We start from the raw sequence: 15981 nt of genomic DNA, 5'->3' as shown, positions 1-15981 counted from the left end.
GTTCAGAGTTTCTGTCTTTCTAATGTAAGCAGCTGAAATAAGGCCAAGAACAGTTATAGGTATAGGTTATAGGTTATAGGTAGTATTAGAATTAGAGTCGTGCCAGGGATAATATTAGACATAGAACTAGGGTTGGAGTAAAGGTAAGTTTTATGTTTTGTGTTGTGTTTAAGGTTAAAGTTAGGGGAAGGATTAAGCGTAATTTATCATCTCTAAACATCTCCAAGTAACCTGTGCATCAACAAAGGGGGGAATTACAATTAGAGTAATAACTCTATAATTAGAGACCAGGCTGCTGTGGGGGCCATTACTGAACTGACACTGGTGACGTTTTCTACTTCACATTCTCACTTTATCTTCATCCAGAAGGAGCTGTTGATCTTTGATCAGTCTGAAGACCACACTCAGTGTGGAGATGGTAAACGTTCCACATGCACTGAGTTACACCACTGAGATATTTCCTGAAAGACGAGGAAACACAGTCTTAACCTCGCCACATGTTCTTAGAGAGAGTCTAAGGTCTGTATTATGGTGCAGTCGTGGTCTAATGGTTAGAGAAGAGGGATTAGAGCTGGAAGGTGACTGGTTCAGTTCCCAGGACTGGGAGGAAAACTGGGGGCCGTGGAGTGAAGGAACAGCACTGTCCTCCTCCATCATCCACGGCTGAGGGCCCTTGGACAAGGCACTGAACCCACATTATCCCCCAGGCCCTGCAACTCTACTCTGGTCTGGGTCCACTGCCCCTAGTGGACACACACACACACAATGAATACAATTACTTTCTTATCTGTCTCCTTTCTCTTGGGACGCCCCGTACAGAGCAGGAAAGACAATAAACCGATCAAAACTGTGACACACACACACTGTTCTTTGGATCTGAGGTGTCCCTTATACAGTTTATTTAATGTATTTGTGTATGTTCCTACAGCTTAGCTCTGTGTTACACTTGTAGTCTGTGTGTGTATTAAAGTGTCTCATTTATTTATAGCCCACACTTACTGCAAGTATTTACTACAGAGCACTGCACTGTGTCCATGTCTAGAGAGAGTGCAGTTACTCCACTGTATGCTGTATATTATACTGTCCTTATACAGTAAAGTGTACTCTATCTATCTATCTATCTATCTATCTATCTATCTATCTATCTATCTGCTAAGTATCTTCAGTTGAAGTCTACTGCCTCTTTAATCCTGTTAAATGCTTTATCCTAATAATGAAGTGTAGAGTAGTGTGTGTTTGGTGAAAGCTCTGTGACTGAAGAGAGATGCTCTGTTTTCTCTTTGTTGTGACAGTTGTGAGCGGTGGTGGTGGTATGATTCATGACGAGGTCAAAGAGACTGGAACAGAGGGCAGTGCTGCGGTCATCCTCTGTCCTTACACTAAAGGATATGAAACTTACATCAAGTATTTCTGTAAAGGAGTTTATAAAAACTGTACCACACTTCTACAAACTAATGGGGAGGACTCCTGGAGACATGAAGGAAGACTCTCTCTGAATGACAACAAGGAACAGAGACTGATTGTAGTGACCATCAGAGACCTCAGGATGGAGGACACAGGACCCTACGGCTGTGGAACTGAGAGAATAGGACAAGACCCGTTTACTCTGGTCCGTCTGACTGTGAATAAAGGTGTGTTGTGTTTAAATGAACTGTTCTGTGTATGGTTTTATGATCTGAGTTCACTGCTGGGATCCTAAAGGGTTAATCTGTTTATCTCCATCAGCTCCACGACCTCCACAAAGACCCCAAACCACCACAGTCTCCACACGTCCAACCCCAGGTAACTGACACATAATTTGAGTTGTAAAGGCTTAGTTTTACTGCTTTGATAAAATTCATATCAATAATCATAACAGTCGTCACGTGAGGGGTCTTTACGTATATATCCAGTCAGCCACAAGATTAAAACCACTCAGAGGTAAACTGAGTAAGAGTGATGCTTTGACTCCAGTGCCCCCTGTAGAGTGGTGGGGTCAGGTGTTGAAGATGATGTAGGAACCAGGAGAAATGTGTGAGCAGCCACAGTGAGCAGGAGAAACAGCCTACAGAGACTGATGAGCTCTTACAGCGAAACTAGTCCAGAGTTCACTACGAATTAATGTGTGATTTTCAGACGTTCTGTGAATGAAGAGAGAGCCCTTGTTTTCTCTTTGTTGTGGCAGTAGTGATGCTGCATGAGGAGGTCACAGAGATTGGAACATAGGGCAGACCTCAGGATGGAGGACACAGGACCCTACAGCTGTGGAATTGAGAGAATAGGACAATACCCGTTTACTCTGGTCCGTCTGACTGTGACTAAAGTTTTTTCTGTAAAATTAAACTTTCAGTTTAAGGTTCAATACAATTGATTCACTGCTGGGATCCTAAAGGGTTAAACTGATTCCGTACATTAGCTACAACTCTTCCACAAATATTCAACACCACCACAGTCTCCACTCAAAGTGGAGTTTTTAAACCTTGTGTCCACTCACTGTCCACTCTGTGAGACACTTCTCCCTCGTTGGTCCACCTTGTAGATGTAAAGTCAGAGACAGTAGCTCATCTGTCGCTGCACAGTGTGTGTTGGTCGTCCTCTAGTCCTTCATCAGTGACACAGGACGCTGTCGGCTGGATGTTTTTGGTCGGTGGACTATTCTCAGTCCAGCAGTGACACTGAGGGGTTTAAAAATTCCTGCTCCAGCACTGCTGTGTCTGATCCTCTTGCACAAGCACAACACACATTAACACACCACCACCACGTCAGTGTCACTGCTGGACTGAGAATGATCCACCACCACATCACACCTGATCTGCAGGCCATTAAAAAAATGGGGTGAAAGTTGGCGAACAATGCAGAGCAACAGACTGAAAGGACATTGAGTGTGGATACAAGGTCATGGATTTAATGTTATGACTGATCTGTGTATGTGTATTGGTAAGTGCAGTGTACTTGTCTGTGAGTTTGTGTCTCTGTGTGTGTGTGTGTGTGTGTGTGTGTGTGTGTGTGTGTGTGTGTTATGAACAGGGAACGCCACTGCAGCAGTGACTAACACAACAGGAAACAGCAGTCGACAGATTGGCCCCCAGTCGTCCTCAGACTCAGGTCTGAACCACATTTCCCACAATGCCCTTCAAACACACACTGACTCAGAGGCCCAGCTGAGCACAAAGTGTAGAAGACTATTTTGGTGCATAAAATTAATAATATCAATAGGATGTGGCTTCTACATGTTAGGAGTGGTTTGAGACACAGCAGATTACACACCCTCCTCTTCTCCTCAGAGCAACACAGTTCTTAATGAAACATCTGTGACCTGCTTTGGTGCAAACCCCAGAGCAGTGTTCTCCCCCCTGTCTAAATAGCCCTGTTCAGAATGCACGCTTTCAGCACCTGTTCCTTTAAATGATAGTGAGCCGCTTGCTGTTCACCCCGACCCTGAGCACACAGCAGTGAGGAGTAAGGAGCAGAAGCTCTAGTTTTAAGCCATTTTTGTTCAGTTCTATTTCTTCTCCGTTCTTCTCCTTTTCTCCAATTTTACTCAGCGCTCTTATTTTTCCACACTCAATTTGTCAGTTTTGCTGCATTTAACCATGTCACAGGTACCATGCTGTGATTGGACAGACTCAGACGAGGGGGCGGGGTGATTCTAAAGACTCTGCACTTGACGTCAGATGTGGAGCAGAATCAGAACGTCTTGTTTTATCTTATGTTTTCAGACTTAGGCAACACATAGTAAACTGACTGGGTCTTGTTTCACAGTGTGTGGGTTGGTGGGCTCCAGATTCACACATTAACCCTTAAGAGACCAGAAGTCACCAAGAAGCCATCCATCCATCCATCCATTATCTGTCCATTATCCAATTTTAGGGTCGCGGGGGGTCCAGATCATTGGGCGCAAGGCGGGAATACACCCTGGAGGGGACGCCAGTCCTTCACAGGGCAACACAGACACACACACATTCACTCACACACTCATACCTACGGACACTTTCGAGTCGCCAATCCACCAGCAACGTGTGTTTTTGGACTGTGGGAGGAAACCGGAGCACCCGGAGGAAACCCACGCGGACACGGGGAGAACACACCAACTCCTCACAGACAGTCACCCGGAGCGGGAATCGAACCCACAACCTCCAGGCCCCTGGAGCTGTGTGACTGCGACACTACCTGCTGCGCCACCGTGCCGCCCACCAAGAAGCCAACTTGTGAGAAATATAAAACAGACCAAAGACACACTGAACCCATTTTGTCCACATTTCTTGTTGTATTCTGTAGTTATTTTGGGGTTAAAATCCCAGTGTGGCATAAATATCATAGCGACTATTTGTTAAGTTATATTTCAACGATTTGTACTTGAAATGGGATTAGAATAGGATTTATGTGACACAGACCACTAAAGCATTGGAATTTTGAAAAAGGTTGGAATACACCTTTCAAAAACAAAAATATGGTTTTAGCATTTCTCTGGTCTCTCAGTCCTCACCAATCACACCGTCATTCTGTAAATGAGGTCACACTTTCACAAATTCACAAGCGGTCATGTGACTGCATCCAGGACATTCAGTAAATGTCACTTAGGATCATCATGATTTAAAGTGAAGGACAAATGGGTGTAGGGAACTTCCCAGACCTTAGAAATGGTGTGTGTTACATTTGTCACCGCAGGTTCTCATTGGTTCATTTGTACATTCAATGAATAAGTGATTTTGTTTTCATAATATGTCCCTTTTAATAATGAAATCAGTGAACGACTCACTGTGTCCAGTAATATTTATAAGTTAATATTAGAGAATATATTTTTGGATGTAATTTTGAACCATTTCTATTGGTCAGTTTCTTAAAACATAGTAAAAAGTGCAGGTGGAGTTTTTTAAATGACGTCCAAAAATTCAAATGAATTTCAAAAATGAAGATCCAATGTGTTACACCTTTTTGTGTTTTATTCTGACTTTTCACACAATAATGTTCTCAGGTTCCCTCTACACACTTGGAGGGGCTTTGTGTGGGGTCCTCCTGGTACTGATCATTATATCAGGACTGTACTGTGCCTTAAGAAGGAGGGCTCCGAAAGATGGGAGAAGTACGTAACAAATAAATATTCAAGTGTTTATTAGAAATTCTATGTAGACATTTTTCAGAAACCATGTTTTTTCTCCTCAGCTCTAGTCTCAGGTCGGTCAAACTCAGTGAGGAACACAGAGGTTGGTAAAGATTTTTTTGGTTATATATTCTTTTATATATTATTATTATTTTAGGTGCATAATCAGAAAATTCTACTGGTTCATATTTTCAGGACGTCCCGTTATACGAGGAGATACAGGCTACTGACGTTAACAACTCCATCACAACCCATCAGTCCCCAGCAGAACACTCAAGGAACACCTCCACCACTGACCAAAGACATAACTCTCATCCAACAATCACCACTGTGTACTCTACAGGAACAGATGTGGACCTGGATAACACACTGGGGGCCAGTCATACACACTCCAGTACAGACCTACAGAACCAAGGCCCAGAACACCACTACAGTGAGGTCCATTTCATAAAAAACAAAGAAAATAATCCTTCACTGGAAAATAAAGATACCTATTCATCTGAAAAAGAAGTTATATATAATCCCATTTACTTGTTATAACTGCTCTTCAGCTCTCTGCTGACACTTAAGCTAATGTGGGCTATTGGAGCTTGAAGTTCAGAACAGATGTAAAAAAAAATGTCCAGAAAAATGCAGCTCTGTGATTTCACTCACTTCTGCTTTCACATCGCTGGGATTTCTAATGTTGTGTTAGTGTTATTCCTAAAACACGTTTTGTATAAAACATGGTGTGTGATGTTTGCACTTCATCAACATATGAAAAGACTTGCTGAAAAAACTGTAACTCCTCTTGGGAAAAGTGCTTAGGGCCCCCTGTTGGATCATGAGTGAAGTGCATGCATTACTTTTTTAGTTACATTTCATAGCAGCAGGGCATTACACCAGTTGAAATATTAACTCCTGTACATTATCATATTAATCTCTGAGCAATTCAATCTGTTTTTCAAAGCAACATTTATAAATAAACTTTTAAACAATGCTTCAAAGTAATTTTAAGGAACCAAATTTATTTGTGTTATATCTAAAGGATTTTCACAGTTTATAAAAGTAAAAACATTTTGAAAATTAAATAAAAGAAAACTGAGAAAAATATATAATTTATTAAAATGAATGAAATAGTCATATACCTGTATAATTAAGTTAAAATGTAGTTTTAACTGAAGCAAAAATGAAATGACAAACAGTTGGAATCACTTCATTTTTGAAAATGCATGTTTTGTCCAATGTGATACATTCGGAAAACTGTAATTAAAGATCTAACAATGTAATATATTTAAAATTCAGTTGTTTATATCATTGTTCTGTGTGATTTAGCCTTTTAAGGATTAAGGTCAGATTAATTCAGCACTCATTAAAGGCTTATGATTGTACTCATGTTTTACTTGATTTGACATTCAAGCAAAGTGTAGCCTGTGAGTGTTGTGTACATATGGGGTCTATACTCACCCTTGTGTCTCACAGCGTCTAAGGCTGATGTGTCTGGGAGATACAAACATGTTAAGGGTTTCTCTTTACCACAGTAAATGGATATATTACCTTCTGTATTTCAGTGCTCCATGACTCTTAGTTAAAAAAATATTGTAAGGGCAGCCGTGGGTCTGGAATGTCACCTGTTCAATCCCATGGTAATTGGGAGTGGGAGAAGAGCTGAGGTCTTCCCTCAATCTATGGCTGAGGTGCCCTTGAGCAAGGCACCTAACCCCCAACTGCTCCCTGGGCGCCAGGGACACTGCCCACCGGTACACAGCGTTGTGTTCATCCTACTACTGTGCCTGTGTGTGTATTCAGTGCCACAGAGGGGTTAAATCCAGAAGACATGTTTTATTCAACATGGTACACTGACAAATAACAGATATTTAGCTTTAGGTTTTTACATTTATGTTTACACTTTTTATAATAATGATCCAAACACTGACTGTAAATGACAATTAATGACTTTTTAACTTGGAAATGATGTCCTCACATATATTTTGAATAAATATCCTTCAAGAAATGCATTTCTGTGTCACAAAGTGGTGTTTTTTATTTGTTTTACATTTTTATGAAATCATCTTCTATGGACCTGCACTGCTCTCTTATAAACAAAGGAAAACATAAATATCCTTGATGACTGATAGAGTGGAGCTGATAGGATTCCCTAAGGGATTGTATCTGCTGATGTTGCTGTAATTGTATCTTTTTTTCTCCTGTGAAGAATCAGAGAATTGCAAATGGTCATTACACGTTTTTTTGGGTTCTCCAGGCCTCAAGGCAACTACACAAACACTGAGCAAATAAAGATGTTTTTTCTTGCCAGCTAATGATGGTGATATACCCCACACAGGTCTCTGATTATATATGCCCTACTACAACACCTCTTGTTTTCAGTCCACCTTTTTGGACTTTCGATTCTTGCAGAGGTGTCAAACTAGTTTCCTGGCAATTCACAGCTCTGCAGAGACATGTGTGCAGAGGTTTGTTTCTGCTATGTCCTCCTACACTCTGAGGTCAGCTCATGAAGTCTATAATTAGCAGTAATTGGCGTGTATCTAGTGAGTTCACTGAGGTTGAAAAATAAACTGTGTGAAGTTTAGACTACTGCCCCCAGGCACTGTTGCCTGTAGGGGGATTGTGTGTTCAGACATAAATGATCCTCTCTCTGATTTGCCTTCCTCTCTCTTGAGCATATTAAAGATGCTGTCAGTTACTTTTTCCAATGATTCTTCTTCTTCTTGTTGTTGTTGTTAAACAGATGTTATACTGACACCTAGTGGCCTGGACGATGACTGAGTAACTCTGTACCAAACATGGCCACCCCTGGAGCTTTAAATAGCATGGCTTTAAGGATGCACCTGTGAGCTGCAGTCACATGACCACCTAACACCTAAAAAAACAAAGGTAACAAAGAAATCTTGATATCTGACAATGCTAAGAAAAACACAATCTTAGAAAATGGACAAGAACAAATTCCCTGGAGAAGTGTTACTAATAAAAGAAGAAAAAAAACATTGGGGAGCACAACATGAGAAACCAAACATGACAAATTCATCATAACAGTGGAAAAGCTACTGTGAATGAAACTGATGAAACTGCTGAAACTGCGGCTAAAGTGTGGTACAATCAGTGCCTGTGGCACTAGCCCAGTCTCCGCACAGGTGTGAAATGAAGGCAGGGTTTGGTCCCTTTGCTGGGCTCTGGCCTGTCACCTCAGACAGCAGCCGCACACACATTTTTTTTTATTGTTTTGTTGTTTTGAAACCAACTGACTGCTCTTTTAACTGTACAATTGTCCGTGCTGTAATGAGCCAGGATAACTCACAGGGCAAAGTGGCACAAGAACCACATCCTGTTTCAACTAAACACACGCCCACTTACACACACACTTTCCCACATTTGTATTCCTATCTTTACTGGGACTGTACAAACACAACCATAACCATTGGGTATAACCCAGGGCTAACCTCAGCCAAACCATAAGCTCTGATCTCTAATATTCTTATGTAAATTTAAATATCTGTGGAAAATGCCCCCACACATCTTTATAACTACTAAATGTTCAGGTTTTTAACATATAGTGAAAGTGCAGTCCCCACAAAGCACTAAATACATGCTCAAACAGACACACCAGGCTTAAGTTTCTCTGGTCAGAGGCAGAGCTGAGCTACAGCACAGTCATCATCCTCAGTTTATCTTCAGTGGTGTACATGAGTTCTCCCGGCGTTACAGTTCAGCGCTCTTCAGGGCAGAAGGCGACTGAAAAGAAGATCTGTAAACACATCAGAGCAGCAATTTCTGCTGGACTTCCGCACTGAGAGGACGTTTGAGGAAGCTCTGGAGAATCTCAGATTGCAGTGAGCTTGAATTCCCAGCGATGAAGACCTCTCTCGTCACGGTGTGTACTCTACTCACTGGTAAGATGCTAACTTTCTGTTGTTTAAGGCTGGTCAGTGATGAGTGACTCTGATCCTGATGCTTCCACCTGGTCTAGTGTAGCCCCCTGGTCTGACAGTGAATTTGTACATATCTGACTATATTTTATATATGTTAGCGTGAAATGATTCGTACAATGTGTACTAACTATAGTTCACTGTTCATGGATGTACATTTTAACATCTGACTCCTGAAACTTCAGCCATAAATCCTTGCCTCATATAAATCACAAAAAAAAAAAAACTTGGACTTTACAGCTTTAATACACAGATACTTTCCAGAGCTACCACTATGTGCCGTGTGGCTCAGCGTTTCTGGCTTTTTTGTTTGTTTTCTTAACGTTTCCAGCTGAAATAAGGCCAATAACAATCATGGTTGTGATTATGGGTAGTATTGGAAGTAGGGGTCATGTCAGGGATATTATTAGAGTTAGAGCTAGGGTTAGAGTAAAGGTTAGTGTTGTGTTTAAGAGGCAGTGTTAACACTCATTTATAACTCTCTGAACCCATCAAACTAACCTTTAAATCAACAAAGTGATGAACTATAATTAATACACATTGTACGCATCCTGAGAAGGCTGTTTTAGTTAAATATTGTCACACAATATTTAACCCCCCCCCCCCACATACGCGCGCGCAACAGCGCGATAGGCATTCTTGGTGCTTGTGTAGCATTTGTCTAGTGTGTTGCCTTCACGTGTAGCGCACGCGATATGTTGCCTGTATTTGGGCATCTCCTTCGTGAGGTTAGCGCTGTTAAAGTCCCCCAGAATGATCAGCAGCGAGTCTGGATGATCACTCTCTAGTTCCATTATCTGTTCGGCCAGTTGTCTCTGCGCGTCGCTGGTGCACGCGCTCGGCCTAATGTACACGCCGGCCAGAATGAAGGAACTGAATTCTCTGGGAGAGTAAAACGGCCGACAGTTAATGAAGAGAGACTCCAGATGAGGAGAGCATGATGTTAACAATACTGTAGTGTCTCTACACCAGCGCTCGTTGATGTAGAAGCAGATTCCTCCTCCCCTACTCTTCCCGCTACGTTCCACGTCTCTGTCCGCTCTCAGTAGCTGGAAGCCCGGTACGTCCAGTGCACTGTCCGGGATCAGCTCGTTCAGCCAGGTCTCCGTGAAGCAGAGGGCAGAAGCAGAGGAGAAGTCTCCATATGCCTCCATCATCCCTTTAACCGTGACAAATATGTACAAATTGATGCTGAGACCAGGCTGCTGTGTGGGGTTATTACTGAACAGACACTGGTGACATTTTCTACTTCACATTCTCCCTTTATCTTCATCCAGAAGGAGCTGTTGATCTTTGATCAGTCTGAAGACCACAGTCAGTGTGGAGATGGTAAACGTTCCACATGCACTGAGTTACACCACTGAGATATATCCTGAAAGAGGTGGAGAAACACAAACAGTCTTAAACACCTCACCACTGAGCTGATCTGGAGTAATCACTACAGATTTCTGTTAGAGGAAATAAAGATTTCAATTCAATTCACAGGGGGCAGGGAACTCCAGCAGACCCCTGTCAACTTGATTTAACTTAACGATGTGTAAATTTGTTAGTGTTTCATGAAAGCTCTGTGACTGAAGAGAGATGCTCTGTTTTCTCTTTGTTGTGACAGTTGTGAGCGGTGGTGGTGGTATGATACATGACGAGGTCAAAGAGACTGGAACAGAGGGCAGTGCTGCGGTCATCCACTGTCCTTACACTAAAGGATATGAAACTTACATCAAGTATTTCTGTAAAGGAGTTTATAAAAACTGTACCACACTTCTACAAACTAATGGGGAGGACTCCTGGAGACGTGAAGGAAGACTCTCTCTGAATGACAAAAAGATACAGAGACTGATTGTAGTGACCATCAAAGACCTCAGAATAGAGGACACAGGACCCTACGGCTGTGGAATTGAGAGAATAGGACAAGACCCGTTTACTCTGGTCCATCTGACTGTGAATAAAGGTGTGTTGTGTTTAAATGAGCTGTTCTGTGTATGGTTTTATAATCTGAGTTCACTGCTGGGATCCTAAAGGGTTAATCTGTTTATCTCCATCAGCTCCACGACCTCCACAAAGACCCCAAACCACCACAGTCTCTACCACAGTCTCCTCCACAGTCTCCACACATACAACCCCAGGTTAGTGAGGTTGTATGTGAGCCCTTTGAGGGCTATTAATATTATTTTAATAGTATTGCCTCATGTAGGCATTTATAATTAAACATATAATTCCATCTGTTAAAATAAGCAAATGAAACATGGTTGTGATTTGCTATAATATTTTTCTCTAATTATTTATCATTATTTATCATATTGTCATATCAAGCCTCTCTCTTCTTACTGAATGGTACAGTCTGATTGTGGCAGAGTGGGACACATGAATGTTTATGCTCCGGGAATGCTCAGCTCAGCTGTCAGTTGTTCTAACATAAGTGCTACCGCTACACACTTGAGCCATCACTAAGCTTGAGCCAGCCAAAAGCAGACTTTTAGTTAGCGTGATGGGAGGCATCTTTCATGGCTGCTGTGTCACCCAGAGCAGCGGGCAGCCATCCCTGGCGCCCGGGTAGCATTTTGGGGTTCATGCCTTGCTCAAGGGCACTTTAGCCATGGAAGCCTTCCGGTACTAAGCCCGGTCTCTAACAATTAGGCCCCACAGTCTTGTGTGTAGCAGCAAACACACACTAACACACCACCACCACCTGAGTTCATGTCAGTGTCACTGCAGCGCTGAGAATGATCCACCACCACATCACACCTGTCCTGTGGGGGTCCAGACCATTAAAGAAAAGGGTGAAAGGGGACACACAAAGTATGCAGATCAACAGGAATACAGTCTGTAATTGTAGAACTACAAAGTGCTCCTGTGATCAGGGGACATGATAAAGTGGGAACTGAGTGTATACAAGGAGATAGTTTTAATGTTATGGCTAATCGTTGTATATGTGTGTGTGTGTGTGTGTGTGTGTGTGTGTGTGTTATGAACAGGGAACTCCACTGCAGCAGTGACTAACACAACAGGAAACAGCAGTAAGCTGACAGACCCCCAGCCGTCAGCAAGCTCAGGTCTGAAGTAAACCACATTACCCACAATTCCCTTCAAACACACTTACACACACCATCACACACATACGGGGACACACACAAAGACAGACTGAGTCCCAGACTTAAAAGAAACCAGAGAAAAGACGAGCAAACAGATTGAGCACTAAATGTACAAGTAATAAAATAATAAAAATAGGATGTGGCTTCTGTGTGTTTTTCCTGACCTTCACAGTGCACTACAGAGGGGAGACACACAGTAGATCATACTCTGGTATGAAACACCATTAATCTGTACACATTAAAGTGGACACAGACCCCTCTTCTCCACAGCGGAACACAGTTCTGTTTCTTAATGAACCGTCTGTGTCCTGCTTTGGTCCAAACCCCACGAGCCCCACAGCAGTGTTCTCCCCCAGTCTACACCGCCCTGTTCATAACGCCCACTTTCTGTTCTAAAGTTTCTTACTTGATGTCAGAAGCGGAGCAGGTTCATTTTATTCCATGATTTCTGAGGCCACAGTAAACTGTGTGGTCTTGTTTCACAGTGTGTGGGTCGATGGGCTCAAACATAAAGTAAATCAAAAGCTAAACAAAGCAAAAAATGCTAATATGTTAATTATAAAGATTTTAATTGACTGTACATATTCAGAAAACAAAATTCTTCTTTAAACACAAGCCTAGAAGAAACAGAAAATGCCTCTTTATTTCTTCATATGTTAATATTAGAGAACATATTTCAATCATTCTTTCATTGTCTGTAACCCTTTTCCAGTTCAGGTGGTGGGTCCAGAGCCTACCTGGAATCACTGGGTGCAAGGCAGGAACACACCCTGGAGGGGGCGCCAGTTCTTCACAGGGTGACACACACTCGCACATTCACACCTATGGACACTTTTGAATCACCAGTCCACCTACCAACGTGTGTTTTTGGACCATGCGAGGAATCCGGAACACCCGGAGGAAACCCACACAGACACAGGGAGAACACGCCACACTCCTCACAGACAGTCACCCGGAGCAGGACTCAGACCCACAACCTCCAGATCTATGGAGCTGTGTGACTGTGACACTACCTGCTGTGCCACAGTGTCACCAGAGAACATGGATTTTTCAAATGACGTCCAGAAATGCAAATTAAATTCAAAAATGAAGATCCAATGTGTTACACCTTTTTGTGTTTTATTCTGACTTTTCACACATTAATGTTCTCAGGTTCCCTCCCCACAGCTGGAGGGGCTTTGTGTGGGGTCCTCCTGGTACTGATCGTTATATCAGGACTGTACTGTGCCTTAAGAAGCAGGGCTTCAAAAGATACGAGAGGTACATAACAAGCAAATAGTCAAGTGTTTATTAAAAATTCTATCAAGAAACTTCTCAGAAACCATGTTTTTCTCCTCAGCTCTAGTCTCAGGTCGGTCAAACTCAGTGAGAAACACAGAGGTTGGTAAAGATTTTTTTTTGGTTACATCCTTTTTTTTATATATAATTATTATTTTAGGTGCATAATCAGAAAATTCTACTGGTTCATATTTTCAGGACGTCCCGTTATACGAGGAGATACAGGCTACTGACGTTAACAACTCCATCACAACCCATCAGTGCCCAGCAGAACACTCAAGGAACACCTCCACCACTGACCAAAGACATAACTCTCATCCAACAATCACCACTGTGTACTCTACAGTAACAGATGTGGACCTAGATAACACACTGGGAGCCAGCCATACACACCCCAGTACAGACCTGCAGAGCCAAGGCCCAGAACACCAGTACAGTGAGATGTATTTCATAAACAACCCAGATATTAATCCTGCGCTGAAGAATGAAGATACATATTCATCTGGAAAACAAGTTATATATAATCCCATTTACTTGTTATAACAGCTCTCAGCTGACTGGATTGAAACTAACACTTAAGCTAACGTTGGCTATTGGAGCTAGGCTTCATGTTCAGAACAGATGTAAAAAAAAATGTCAGGAACAATGCAGTTCTGTGATTTCACTCACTTCTGCTTTCACAACGCCTGTATTTCTATTATTGGTACGTGAACCACGTGAGCCATGGCACGTGATGTTTGGGTCTAGCTCATCACTGTATGAAAAGACATGCTGAAAAATGTATGTATGTCCCCCTAGCATCATTATTTTTGTATTGTACACCATCATTTGTATATTTTAACTATATGCTTCTGATAATGTGTAATGTATATTTTTAAGTTAATTAAAAATAGAAAAAAAAAACCTTGTGCCTTATATCAGTTGAAATACCAGTACATCGTTCTTCAGGCAATTAAATATGTAAATTATATGTAAAAATTATAAATAAACATTTAGACAATCCTTCAAAGTAATTTTAAGAAAACAAATTTATTTTTTGATGTCCAAAATATTTTTTTCACAGGTGTTTTTAAAACTAGAGAATATTTTGAAAGTGATTTAATAATTTAATACAATTAGTGAAATCATGTTATATTTTTATTATTTTAGTGAGTCATATTTTTAAGTTAAATATAGTTTTAACTGATGGAAAAATGAAACAACAAAATATTTTGTTGCTAGAATTACTTCATAATTGCAAATCCATATTTTGTCCAGTGTGATACATTCAGAAGACTGTAATTAAATATCTATCAGAATGTATATTATTTACAATTCAGTTTTTTTATTAGTCTTTTAAAGGTTATGGATATATGTGGTCCTTCTGAATTAAAGCTTTAAAGTCAGATTAATTCAGCACTCATTAAAGGCATATGATTGTACTCATGTTTTACTTGATTTGACATTCAGGCAAAGTGTAGCCTGTGAGTGTTGTGTACATATGGGGTCTATACTCACCCTTGTGTCTAAGCTGGATGTGTCTGGGAGATACAAATGTTAAGGGTTTCTCTTTACCACAGTAAATGGATATATTACCTTCTGTATTTCAGTGCTCTATGACTCTTAGTTAAAACAATGTAATAAGTCTATTTTAATCTAATTTTCTAAGACATGTTGTGAATATAATGATTTCATTTGACAGATAAAAAAATAATATTTTACATCACTGTATTGTGAAAAATGTTTTCAATATGACTTAATGTATATGTGTTTTAACCAGACGGGGGGCAGCCATGGGTGTGGACAGTCATCTGTTCAGTCCCATAAATCTGGGGGTGGGGGAAGTGATGGAACAGTGCTGAGGCCCTCCCTCAATCCATGGCTGAGGTGCCCTTGGGCAAGGTACCTAACCTCCAAATCACTCACTGGGTGCTGGGGACGCTGCCCACCGCTACACATGAGTGTGTTCACTAGTGTATATATGTGTGTGTGTGTGTGTACACATTTTATCGAACGTTGTACTCAGACAATAACACACATTTAGGTTTATGTATTTACATTTATGTTTATTTTTTATGATAATGATCAACAATTTTACTGTAATTAACCTGATTTTCAATCCTGACAATTGTGTCCTCACATCTACTTTGATATCTTTTCTCTTTGTGAAGAATCAAAGAATTGCAAATGGTCAAAAAACTTTGGGTTCTCCAGGGCGTCGAGGCCACTACGAAAAATTGCATCTTCTGAGCAAATAAAGGTATTTTTCACATTTTTGAGAAGATGACATTGCTGCAAGGAAAGGACCACTGTTTTCCAATCGGAACATTGCTGCCTGTCTAGAGTTGGCTAAAGCCTTGGAGACACAACACAACTTTTAATGTTTGGACAGATTATGAACAGACTGGGAATAAAAGCTAACAGTGTGTTTTGTGGCTCACTGTAAAACTTATTTGGGGACATGTGCATCCAGAACTATGTAATGTCATTTAGAGCTCCAATGCACATGCCTGTGTTTACTTTCTGTGCTCTGTCCTTATTGGCAGTTGACAGGACTTGTTGAGATTTGAGTTGGTGAGTGACTACATCCAGAGCCGTGTTGAAAAATATCAAACATGTTTGATGTGCT

At 41.2% G+C, this 15981-nt stretch overlaps 1 protein-coding gene across 1 annotated transcript; it reads left to right on the top strand.

Annotated features, from left to right (window-relative positions):
• The first annotated feature begins 8885 nt into the window (after window positions 1–8885).
• On the top strand, window positions 8886–14209 carry LOC136687678 (CMRF35-like molecule 6). Its single transcript, XM_066662198.1, has 7 exons — window positions 8886–8970; window positions 10616–10954; window positions 11049–11129; window positions 11979–12056; window positions 13248–13355; window positions 13435–13475; window positions 13572–14209. The coding sequence occupies exons 1-7, from the start codon at window positions 8931–8933 to the stop codon at window positions 13914–13916; spliced, it is 1032 nt and encodes a 343-aa protein (XP_066518295.1). The 5' UTR covers window positions 8886–8930; the 3' UTR covers window positions 13917–14209.
• Window positions 14210–15981: the final 1772 nt, after the last annotated feature.

Source organism: Hoplias malabaricus, chromosome 2, assembly GCF_029633855.1.
Source record: "Hoplias malabaricus isolate fHopMal1 chromosome 2, fHopMal1.hap1, whole genome shotgun sequence".
Taxonomy (NCBI): Eukaryota; Metazoa; Chordata; class Actinopteri; order Characiformes; family Erythrinidae; genus Hoplias; species Hoplias malabaricus.
The sequence above is the reverse complement of the archived record's forward strand: the minus strand, read 5'-3'. Positions and strand labels throughout refer to the sequence as shown.